The following is a 12,950-nucleotide window of genomic DNA, read 5'->3' as shown; positions in this document are numbered from 1 at the left end:
GCATTAAAACTCATTGTTTTCCCAGTAGCGGTCATCATGAGGAGAAAAAAAAAGGACTATGAATAAACTACATTAAGCCAAAATCAATCTTATTTGGGAACAGAACAAAGGAAATCATTTTAAGTTAAGCCAAGCTAAAATTGTTTCCTCCATTCTGTACCTGTACACACAGGAACTACTGATTCACTTATGTGTGAGATATGACATAATTTGAGCTGCAAACTGTTTTAATTGACTGCCTTCATTTTTTTTTTTTTACAATAAATGGAGTTAATGTTTTACTGTTTTTGGCACTTCACCTGAGTCTTATACATTTATGCAGATTTTGGATGACATGGACAATATTCATATATTGGATACAGATATGCTTGAATGGTAAGTTTAATTAGAAATAAGTGGGTTTTATTTGATCATAAACTGATTACAAAGATAATGAAACCTACTTGTTTTGCCACTAGGACTTGTGTGGCTTCTTCTGGGTAAAAAATAAATGCAATAAACTCACACATACTGGTAAGATACTTCACCAGCAGTACCCCCCTCCCAAAACAATATGGGATTATAAAAAAACCTGTGTAGCAGGAGAAAATTAATCAGTTCTGACAGCAGTGCCCCGAATACTGAAATTGACCATATTCTCAACACTTAGCCAATGGCTACAACCCCACAAAAACCAAAAAATATCAAACCCTATAACTGCAATCCCCCCTCACCCCTTTCAGGGTAGAAATTACACAAAATCTAAATCTATCATCATTCCATATAGCCAGAGCACATCCAAAAAATTAACAAAAAATCCTAAGAAAATACACCCTTTGTACTTGAATCTGTCTATATTTCTTGTAAGAGCTGTACTAAAAACTACATGAAACCTGATAAAGTATTAGTAAAAATCGGTTTTTTAGTTTTATTACTTTCATGTGGTTAACATTGGTAATCCGTAAATAAAACATCCTCTCTATTCAGGCTGAATCTGAAATATCAAAAAAACATCAAGTCAGTCTATGAGATAATGAAAGTGCATATACATTATGTAGATTTTAACTAAAGACTTGGTATATTATAACCCTGACAGTTGGTGCACCATAAAAATCCACACAAACTCTACAAGTGTAATTCAGTGCAAGTTAGTTACAGAAATGATTAAGAATTAACAAAAAAAAAAAAAAAAAAAAAAAACACTGCAAATGCATTCAAACCTCTACTTATGAACCTTCAAAAAATGAACATTCTGTATTTATAAACTTTATGCAGCCTAATAAATTGACTTCCGATTCATTTAACGAACAGAAACCTCCACACTAACAAACATGTTACAATTACAATGCACAATGGAAAACATTTAATTTGTCATTCCTCATCCTATGGCCTGTTAAATATTCTTTGGTTACTGAACATATACAATATGTTAATATATGTATTTACATATACAGTATTAGCTTTTATTGAAATGTGGTAAACAAACATGAAAGCACTGAAAGTGTCAAAAAATATTAATTAATTTCAGTAGAAACTAAAATGGACACAATTCAGCAATCTTGAAAATCATGATTATAATTTCTGTGAATCAATCATTCTACAATTGCAACAATTTTAAAATAAAAAAAAACTGTATTTAATACTTAATTTTTTTTGTTAAAAAAGGGAAAAAAAATTGTTACTAGAAAATCTTTGATGATATTTTGTTTTCTAGAAAACAAAATATCAAAGAAATGGGATACTATTTAACAATTCAGAATTTAAATAAAATAATAAACATGGTTGAATATTGAAATGAATAAGGATCTTTTTCAGGATATTAAAATATGCATGGAAGATATGGTAAACAATTCTGCCGATTTTAAGGTTAGTGCCCAGTAGTTTGTTAGGTTCAAAAAAGAATAACTGTGAAACCCTTTCATATCATTTGATGAATCTGTAAATGCTGATTATAATTTAGCAAAAAGAATTTCCTTTGACCTAAGTAAAAATTAGTGAAGAAGATGACTGTTCTCATCAAATTTTTCAGCCTTTTCTAGGAAAAGATGCTGTCACTGCCTTTCATTTCAAATTGGGAGTCAAAAGTTCCAGAATTCAAAATTTCAAAGGTTCATCCAATCCTGCTACTTGGTGGGAATGCTTTGGAAGATTATGAACTAAAGCCATGAGTAGTTTACCACTCTAAAAACCTGAGGGCTTTATGGATGTTGACAAGGTGACATTTCAATTATTTTGAGTTCTAATAAAAAAAAATCATGGGTAACATATGTTACCCATGGATTTTAAACGGTATAGATGCAATCACAGATTGATAAGAAAATAACTATTTATTAACTTAACAGCTAATATTTCACTGGTATTATATCCAGCATCTTCAGAGCATACAAACAAAGTTTGTTACAGTAGGAAGACAACTGCAATCCGGTGTAACAGTGGGACTAGTATGAGTAATTGTAGCTTGCAACACAAAGACTAAAGTCCTAATTAGGTGCCATCTAAGTTTAAAATTTAGATGGTTCCTAATTAGGACTTTAGTCTTTGTGTTGCACGTTACAATTGCTCATGCTAGTCCCACTGGTACATCGGATTGCGGTTGTCTCGCCACTGTAACAAACATTTTTTGTATGCTCTGAAGATGCTGGATATAATACCAGCAAAATATTAGCATTTAAGTTAATAAATAGTTATTTTCTTATCAATCTATGTTTGCATCTATACTGTTTAAATCCAATCAACATATGTGACGAACACATAAGCCTTTCCACAGTTTGCAAGTCGTTTTGTTCCAGCTCCTACAGAGAAAATAATTTAGCATTTAAAGTTTTTTTACTCCTTGATAATGTGCCAGGTTATCCTGCAACGTTTAACTGACTTAAATTAAAATGTAAAGGTATTATTCTTGCTTCCCAATACTATCAGCCTTCTGCAACCTATGGATCAAACAATAATTGCAATCTTCAGAAGCTTTTATTTGTTTTACAGTTAGTCGAGCTGTAGCAGTTACAGTGACCATTGCTTGAAAGAAGTAAAGTCAACAACAGTGAACTGCTGTCAGAGAAAACTGTGCCCACAGTTTGTTTCTGGTTCACAGGGTTCCAAAGAAACATCAATATCACCAAGAAATTTGTAGAAATGGAATTGAGATAAAACTTGATGCTTCAAATGTAAGAGTTCCTTGATTCTCATTCATTTGAACTGACAAATGATTAACTAACTGAAAGCAGAAGAAACTCAGAAAAGAGGCATAAAAATGGTATGACCCCCCCCCCCCTGCAGATTCTTTAAATCGCAAGCAAACGAAGTTTATGCATAAAAAAATCTTCATGCCCAAACTTTATTTGCTGACACTTGGATAAAGGATTAACCATGCTACTTGCCTGGACATATATGTCCAAGTTACCATGGATGCAAAGTGCATATTAAAATTGTAATACCATTGAATATACGTTAAAATGTATGAGGATACATATTTGATCCATAATGGCCGGTAAGGTGGTTAAATAAGAATATAATTTCTTGGCAAGTTTAACTTGTAAACAAGTGAGGGAAAACACACACACACACACATATATAATCTCTAATCCAGAGTAATTTAAAAGATGTTCTAAAGTCTGGATTTCATTTCTTCATACCAACAGGTGCATGAAGAAGCGAAGTATTCTGTGCAGCAGAACACTTTCTTTTGAGACTTTCCTCAAGAAAGTAGAGAAGAGCCCTAGTGGATCAGCATATTAATACTTATCTTTAAAAAGGTACCTGTGGCATAATTAAAAATTAACAAAATTACATGATAACCAAAGTAATAAACTTAAATGAAAATACAGATATTTCATACTGAAAATACCAGTACATCACTGTGTAGAAACAAGCAAAAAATAAATTAATTAAAATAAAAAAACAGGAATAGTAGCTACTTACAACAATTTGTTTACCTATTAAAAGTGATTGCTGCATGCTAGAAATTAATATTAAAACTATTTTTGATGTTTACAAAAAATTAGAATCTTCTTTTTTTTTTTCTTTTTTTTTTTTGGAGGGGGGGGGGGATCGTTTCAATTCTGGTTAGGCTGATGTAAAAGGGCTCCACAACTTTCTTTGAAAAGGTGTTCATATTTAAAACTTCTTCTATGGAGAAGGTGAGCTTCATCCCATAGGATAATGACATTATTCAAAATTTAGCATGACTGCCCTGTGCAAAAGTAATAACCTTAATTTTCTGTTTATCAGATTTACTTAGTGTTCTGTGCAAAACACCAAGTGTATATCACCTGTAAAATACTACAGAACTGTATTCTTTCCTGAATATGACTGATGCTGGCTATAGGTAGCATCTGCTATATCTATTCTTGGATACATCTACTATCTTACAGTAGAGTAGTATAAACTATTTGCTAGTACCTAGTTTTTGCACTGTTTAATTAAAGGGGGGGGAGTGACTATTTAAGTCATTAAGTTGATATAGGTTAATTGTGCATAGAACTTAATTTTTATTGCTTTGTTTTTTTTTTTTAGATATTGGTACATGGACAAACATGGTTGAATTAAATTTAGGTACAAATCAACTAAGTAAAATTCCAGATGATATTCAATATCTGCAAGCACTTGAAGTCCTTATACTCAGTAATAACTTGCTCAAACGAATTCCTGCAACTATAGGAAATCTAAGGAAGTTAAGAGTTTTAGATCTAGAGGAAAACAAATTAGAATGTTTACCAAATGAAATAGGTAAGTGTTTTAGAGTATTAAAATGTTTTACTGTTCTCTTCCAAATTTTAAATGAGACTTGTTATGAGTTCCAAACAGCATTATTTATGAAGCTCTAAATTTGGTGTCACTCAAATTATATTTTGTACATCTGCAGCTAACAAAAGTGGAATTTAAGTTAACTTGTAAATTTTTCTATTCAGAATATATTCTACCATGTGAAATATTTGACTATTTCAGCTAATAATGGAGGGAACACAAACTTTTGTATGCCTTCCATTCCATACCATTAAAGACAGAGTTCTGAGCTTAAGGAGATAAGCATTAGCACAACTAGTTACTGGCAAAATGATGCAAAGAAAGATTGGTTGATCAAAAAGACCAGACTTTTCTATTCTCCTAATAACAAGTAAAATCTTTCTTTATATGTGTTTTTTCAATTGAAGATGAGTTAGTTTTAATGACTCATCAACATTTATGGCTGTAATGCACAAAGTCCATTCAAAAACATAAATGGCAAATGTGTATGCAGTTAAGCACCTCCATAGCACGGTTAGAAGAATGATGGGACATGCTGCCCTTAGATTCAAAAAGACCAGACCTTTCTATTCTCCTAATAAGTAAAATCTTTCTTTATATGTGCTTTTTCAATTGAAGATGAGTTAGCTGAAGTCTCATACAGAAGTAGTAAGATTTTTTTTCTTCCAGAAACTAGCGTTTCATTCCTGTATGAAGACAAATTGACCAGCAAAGACACACAATTAACAAAAAAAAAAAAAAAAGTATAAAATGGTGTAAAGTGTACATGGTTGGATAGTGCTGTACTGTGTGGGGTTGGAGGATTAAGTATACTATAGATTTTAGGTTGGGTATGGGATATAGAGTACTCTCCAAAGACAAGTTCTTGGAGATGCAGCATAATAATATTATTCTTGTAAAATGGAAAGAAAACTTCTGTTTGTGTGTGTGAGTGATTTAAAAATTAAGATATATGAAGAATAAAATTTGTATTGTGTAATACTGGTTTATCTATTTTATGTATGGTGATATAATTAATTTTTTTTTTTAAAGAAATTTAAGAACATGATATATTTTGTGTGTTAAGGCTTAAGTTCTGTGAGGCCATCATGTTGGAGGCTTAATGGAATATTTACAGCAATAGGAAAGGATTAAAAACTAATTTTAATGATTCCAATATTTCATCTCAGTCATTGAAACAACTTTGGAGAGTACAAATAACACTTGTAGCCTGCGTGCACACACACACAACAACAACAAATACGTAATGAAACACATGGGTGACTAAAGTTCTATCAAAGTGGTGTACCTTCTATGTGTGTTTGTAGGTGGCCTGGGATATAAATTGTGACATCTGATGTTTATTTCCCAAATTTTGGGACATTTTATACATCCTTAGTTGTTTAGGTGCCACTCACTTGGTGGCCACTGTAGATTCCTAAAAGTCTTTCCTTTTTAAATTTACTATGGTGAAGTATTATTATTAGGAGAGACCTCCAGGGATTCATTGAGAGAGGCCCATACTACAATGCACCAGCTATCATACTTATTCTTGAATTCGTTCACACTGCTTTCACTCACGACATCCAGCATTCCAATCGTGCACCGCACCTATGAGAGAAAAAATCTATCCCTCATCCCTTTCTTAGCAGCATTCATTCTCACCTCCCAGGCATTCCCTCTTGTCCTTTCCCCACCGTCTGTGAATTGAAAAATTCCATCAACTGAAATCCTTGGGGTGGGGGGGGGGGGGGGTGGGGGGGGGGGGGGGTGGGGGGGGGGGGGGGTGGGGGGGGGGGGGGGTGGGGGGGGGGGGGGGTGGGGGGGGGGGGGGGTGGGGGGGGGGGGGGGTGGGGGGGGGGGGGGGTGGGGGGGGGGGGGGGTGGGGGGGGGGGGGGGTGGGGGGGGGGGGGGGTGGGGGGGGGGGGGGGTGGGGGGGGGGGGGGGTGGGGGGGGGGGGGGGTGGGGGGGGGGGGGGGTGGGGGGGGGGGGGGGTGGGGGGGGGGGGGGGTGGGGGGGGGGGGGGGTGGGGGGGGGGGGGGGTGGGGGGGGGGGGGGGTGGGGGGGGGGGGGGGTGGGGGGGGGGGGGGGTGGGGGGGGGGGGGGGTGGGGGGGGGGGGGGGTGGGGGGGGGGGGGGGTGGGGGGGGGGGGGGGTGGGGGGGGGGGGGGGTGGGGGGGGGGGGGGGTGGGGGGGGGGGGGGGTGGGGGGGGGGGGGGGTGGGGGGGGGGGGGGATTGCTAATCAAATTACACCTTAAAGTTTTTACAACTGACGTCACTCATTTGCACAGAATGGAAGCTCAGAAAAGGTCCAGCTTGAAATGGCAATATGTGCAGAAGTTAAGATTTAACAGCCTGTTCATTCCTTCACACTCAAAAGGCTTGGATGAACTTTTAAATACACGGGGGAAAAAAAGGAAATAGAATTTTTCAGTCACAAGATTCACATTTCGAGCGCATTAGAAGACTAATTCCAGATTTAAAAACATGTTGATGTATATAAAGATGTTATAAAGAAAAGAGAATACTGTCTTGCAACAAAGGCCACATAATTTGCTTAATTATTTTAAAGGCTTCATTGAGATTTTTTATTTTTTGGATAAATAAATAATTGTTTATGTGTCTATATATATATTATATATATTTTCAATATTGTGTTACACAATAGCCATGTTTGGATTAGCTTATATCTTATGGATGCCTGCGTACCCAGGAGAAACGGCTTCTTTCCCAGAAGGAAGGCTGTTATACAGTATGGTGCACAAAATAGTACCAAACTTAGGTACTTCAGTACACGCACTGAAGATATGCTGTTCAACTGTATGCACATTAATAGAAGAGCACGCGTAGACTCTGTTACATTTAGCTATAGCAATGGTTTTGACGTTGGAAGAAAATACATTATTTTCGTTCATACGGAGTGGGTAGAGCAAATGGTCCAAACTTTCAACATGTTTCTTAGCAGTTTATTCGTCGTTTTCGTAAACGTAATTCCCCCATACCGGGAGTGTTCTGCTGCAATGCAAAGGACATTGGGGACACCATGAACTGTTAACTCAAATGAAAATTACAGATGTTTGCTAGGGCAAGTGTCACAGTCTCTGAAACGCAGTCAACGCCGAACAGCGGCAAAACTTTGGATACCAAAGGCTGTCACTACAGAGGATCCTTAAGGAGCTGGGTGCCTTTTCGCACGTCATCACATCAACGGATTACACTGTACGCCAGGAATACTACTGTGGAACTCTTATCAAATAAGTTATTGTTAAGATGGTCGACAGTGGGTGGCATCAGAAGTATAAATGCCGTACCGTGAAAGCCTGCAGTTCGGGACTCGAGAGTTTGTTTTGAGGAATGGGACAAAATTCGCAATCACGTCCAGTAAAAGTAATAAAAATATTTTAACATTAAAAAAAAAACATGATTTTTCAGGACTGTTTTTCATTCAACCACCAAAACCCAAAGAGCTGATTAAGATAAAGCTATTCTTAATTTTGTAGGTACCTTTCTAAACAAAAAAGGGGAAGTATGATTTCGTCACGAGCGTACTGTGTATTTAAATCTGTGCTGTGACAATAGAAAAATAGGATACATTAGCAAAAAGTCGGCCATAGACACAATATACTATCACCGTTTACGACCCTGACATGTGAATAAATGTAAATAAAAAAAGGGTCAAAGACAGTTCTAAAAAGTAAAAATACTGTATAACAAATATATAATCTTCAGCTTCATTCGAACTCAAGAGGGTCACTACAGCGGATCAACCTCCTCCGCATCGTATTTCTGTCTCCAAGCAGTAGCATACCCAGGGGGAAAAAGGGTCCCTGCGTCCCTAAAGAAAAAACACTAAAAAATTTTCCAAAAATCTTTTCCTAATTAAATTTTTTTTTTTTATTTATGTTGTGTTGTGTCTACTATTTCTTTACTACTTGTGAATTAGCAGTCACATAAGGTAGGAATACACTATAGCTCTCGGGAATCACGCTCGCCGTAGTGCTCGGGCAGACCGAGCGCTACTTTGCTTGCCTGCGTCGGTTCAGGGGAGATCCTGGGTATCACATATTAGCGATCACTGCAGATGCTCAGTGGCGTCGTGTGCCCATTTCGGTTGGGTGTGCTGTCATGTGGGTTATGCAACACGCGCTACAAATTTCATGTCAATTTGACCGTATGCATGGGCGTGCATCTGCAGAAAATTCTCCGGGGGGGGGGGGGTTACTGATATTTCGTGGATGAGCACCGCACACCCAGAATATTAGCCTCTGTGCTGTCATGGGTCGTATGCAATGTGTATTCTCAAATCATCTGCTCAACTCAGCCCTCCCCAATCTTAAATCGTGAGTGCTCGTCTCCCCCCCCCCACACACACAAGATTAAATTCTGAGTGAACTACTGTGTCCAAAGCCATTTCTCATCTAGTCTGAGGTCTTGGAAGTCCCTCTCAAATGTCCAGCCATCGTTGTTGTTAGGTCTCCCCTTACTTTTGCCTGGTGGCTTCATCACCAGCACAATCCTTACTACATATCTTTTATCTCACCGCATAACATGACCAATCTACCTCAGCCTTGATTCCCTAATCTTCCCACATACTTGGGTTATCCTTCGTTGTCCCCCTGACGTGAATTTTTTTTATGTTATCCGTAGAACCCACACTATTTCAGACCATAAATAGATTATGTTAGGAACCAGCAGATGGCGGCACTGGCTGCAGTATCTTTACCAGGTGCCGTTTATAATTAGCAATAGGCTTGAAGTAACTATCTCTGATTGGCTACCATGGAAATCAAACTGTCCCTCAGGCTCCAAAAGTTAAATAAGACTGAACAACCTTGCAAATTCCTTATTATGAGAATAAAAGGCGTTAGCAGATTTGTTTATGTTTTTGCTACGCATTTATGGTATCTAATGTTAAATAGTTCGTTAGGAGGCAATACTGGAATGATATATATTATGTATATAATCATATATATACTGGAATTATATATATATATATATATATATATGAATTAAATTCTAGAGAACAATTTAATTATTAAATCACCGAACAGAATTATGAACAGATAGGAAGTGAAATAGACATCGGTACTACCTAAATCATTTCGGAATCCTGTCTACTCGTATTGTACTATATTGAGTAGTCACTTTGTTAGGAACACCTATTTAGGAAAAGCTCGTTCCTGAAGACGAGTCACGTGGCTGCAGTTTGCTATAAAAAGCAGGCATTTGTTCTGCTTCATCTGACACCTTTTTGACTTAAAGCATGGTATAATTGTTGGTGCCAGACGTGCTGCCTTATCTGACAAACGTTTAACTCTTCTGGTCTTTTCACGTGTTAAAATGCCAACGTCAATTCTCTGGTTCTTTGATGTACGAAGTCAGAGAAGAATGTAAAGGATTGTGAAACATAACAGGAAGGCCATAAACCAATCAAATCACAGTTCAGTACAAGAGTGTCCGCGCGGTTAGCCTAGTGGCTGTGCACTTCGCAACCATATGACTGGGGAGGGAGTATCCCAGGTTCGATTCCCATGGAAAATGTGAAGAATTTGAAGATCTTCCTCAGCCATAGCCAAGTTAGCCGGCCTTGGGCACTGGCAGTAGGGTTTTTTCCGCCAGTTTATCTGGCGTTTTTCATCCAGCAAGCAGGCAAACCGGGCCAGTGAACACACACACAGATCTACAGCCATAAATACCTAAACCCCCCAGGAGGGAGGCTCTACTCGCCCCAATAGGGACGGGGGAGAAAAAGGGCGGAAACTCCATATGAATAAATAAAATAAGTACAAGAGTGGTAGTCAGAATTATGTTGGAGCGCACAATTCGTCGCAGGCTGTCACGGAAGGGGTTCGGGAGCTGACAACCATCCCAGATCCAATACTGTCAACTGAGAACAGGAAGAGAGATACAGCTTCAGTGGACACGTGATCACCAACACTAGACAGCTGATGGGGGGGGGGAATAAACTATGTCGCCTGGTCTGACGAGTACCGGTTTGTACTGTATTATGCCAATGGCAGAACCAGAATATGGCGGCAACGACATGAGGCCATAGTCCCTTCCTGCCAAGTGGAGACACTCATTCTGGTTACGGGAGTGTAATGGTAGGGAGAATGTCACATGTTTTGTCCCCTGATACCAGTTGAACATCACCTGAGTGTATATCTTAACATCGTCGTTGATCATGTTCCCTCATTCATGCCGACAGTTTACCAATGTTAAATGGGTATTTCCGGCATGACAATGCATCATGCCACAAAGCCCATAGTATGTTGAAGTGGTTCAAGGTACTTGACAGCGCTTCCTTTACTTCAGTGGCGAGTTTAGTCACCAGACCTTAACCCAATAGCATCTCTGGAATGAGATGGAATAAGCAGTTAGCAATAGCATCGTGCTATCATTCGATCTGCAATAAACGGGCGATGAAAGTGTGACAACAAACATCCCAGAGGAACGTTTTAGACACTTAGTTGAATTAATGCCTCAGAGATACAGGCCGTAAGGTAAAAGGGGGTCTCACTCGTTATTAAATTATGCTTCTGATAAAGTGGCCACTGACCACTTTATCAGAAGTGTGTGTGTGTGTATGTGTTTACACACACACACACACACACACAAAGAGAGATTACAGCTAATGCGGTATACATTCACTTTTGAGAACATTTTATATACTGCTTTAACATTTAAATCAAGATATCCGTGTGTTACATTCTTAATAAGAAATGTAACAAAAGCTTGTTTTTGCTGTTGACTAATCTCAAATTTACAGCGTGTTCTTTAAAAAAAAAAAAAAAAAAAAAAAAAAAAAAAAAAAAAAAAAAAAGCTCGTAATGGGGCCTATAAATTATTTAGGTAATTTCCTGTTCAAAAACAGCAACGTTGCTATTCTACTAGGTTTGTAACCTATTGATTGACTAACTGCGAGCTTGACTTTTTAAGTCATTACAAATCATAACCTTTAAAGCTTTTACAAATCACTTTGCGATTTGGGCGCATAAATGGAAGTACTAAATTACAGTGGAATGAAAGCACTCGCTCAACAAACTTAATATCATAGACAATTATTTCTTCTGTAGTTAAAATATTGGAGAGAGCTCGTAGACAGACTTACGCAAATTAAGATAATATTGTCTGGGAAGGTCAGCACGAATGTGTTAAGGGACGCACTTGTTTCAGTGATCTGGTTAACTTTTATAATAAACAACAACAACAACAACGTTACTGGCTTGCTGGGTGAAGCATAAAATGCTTTTTATTTTCCCCTTTATCTGTGTGGAGAAGCTTGATGGGGGAGGTTGTGAGACTTATGCTCGCACTTTGTGAGCTATGGAGTTAGCTCTGTTCTGCTGAAAGCAGGATTGCCTTGGGTCTTTTGTGTTTTTGATAGTCATGTTCACTATAACTGGAAGCTTGTCTGATTAGTGGATTGGGATGAGAATGTGCCTTGCTGAAGAACTTTTCCGCATGGTCATGAAGGAGAGAACGGATGTCAAAGGTTCCGGTTTCTCTGTGGATCTGCATGTTTCTGACGAACCATGGGGCGTCTAAGATCATCCGCAGGCATTTGTTTTGTATCCTCTGTAGTTTCTGGATGTTAGATTTGGATGTGTGACTCCATGCCGGGGATGCATATGTGATTACTGGTCGAATTACCATCTTATATAATAACAGCTTGTTGCGATTGATCAGGGGATAGAGTTGGGCTATGGTTCTGGATGTCTCTGTGCCTTATGAGCTTGATATGGCTGTTGAAATTTAGCTTTTTGTCTAGCTGCACTCCAAGGTATTTGGCTTCTGTCTGCCATGGTATCTTTTTTCCGAGAAGTTCAATATCATCTTGGATGAAGGCTTTGCGTCTGGTGAACAGTATAGCTGAGCTTTTGACGGGGTTTACTTGTATCCTCCAGTCGGAGAACCATTTCTCTAGCTTTGTGATAGTATCCTGGAGACGACTGATCGCCAGTTGTGGGCGGAGAGATCTTGTCATTATGGCTGTGTCGTCAGCATATAGGGCTGTGATGGTAGTCCTCAGGTTCTGTGGAATGTCAGCCACGTAGATTGTGAAAAGTAAAGGAGCCAAAAGAGATCCTTGAGGTACTCCTGCCAGGATTTTGCGCCTAGTTGGGATGGTGCCATTTATTTTTATCTGCATGGATTTGTCAGTGAGGTATGATTTTATTAGACGGGTAAGGTTTGTTGGAATGTTGGCCTGAATGAGTTTATGGAGTAATCCTTGATGACATACCTTA

General features: G+C 38.5%; 1 protein-coding gene and 1 long non-coding RNA gene across 3 annotated transcripts in view; one reads left to right on the top strand and one right to left on the bottom strand.

Annotated features, from left to right (window-relative positions):
* The window catches only part of LOC150101188 (uncharacterized), a 320,189-nt gene that overhangs the window by 181,830 nt on the left and 125,409 nt on the right, over nt 1–12,950 (bottom strand). The gene's annotated exons all lie outside the window — the stretch shown is intronic.
* The window catches only part of LOC150101189 (leucine-rich repeat protein soc-2 homolog), a 408,424-nt gene that overhangs the window by 352,089 nt on the left and 43,385 nt on the right, over nt 1–12,950 (top strand). For both annotated transcript variants that reach the window (XM_090402102.1, XM_090402101.1), the window contains one exon: nt 4,492–4,704. In XM_090402102.1, the coding sequence (XP_090258228.1) occupies nt 4,492–4,704 (213 nt within the window). The remainder of the gene's footprint in view (nt 1–4,491; nt 4,705–12,950) is intronic.

The sequence above is a fragment of the Typopeltis vanoorti genome, chromosome 12, assembly GCF_054136105.1.
Source record: "Typopeltis vanoorti isolate ZY-2024b chromosome 12, IOZ_Tvanoo_1.0, whole genome shotgun sequence".
Taxonomy (NCBI): Eukaryota; Metazoa; Arthropoda; class Arachnida; order Uropygi; family Thelyphonidae; genus Typopeltis; species Typopeltis vanoorti.
Note: the sequence above shows the minus strand (reverse complement) of the source record. Positions and strands in the feature narration are given on the sequence as shown.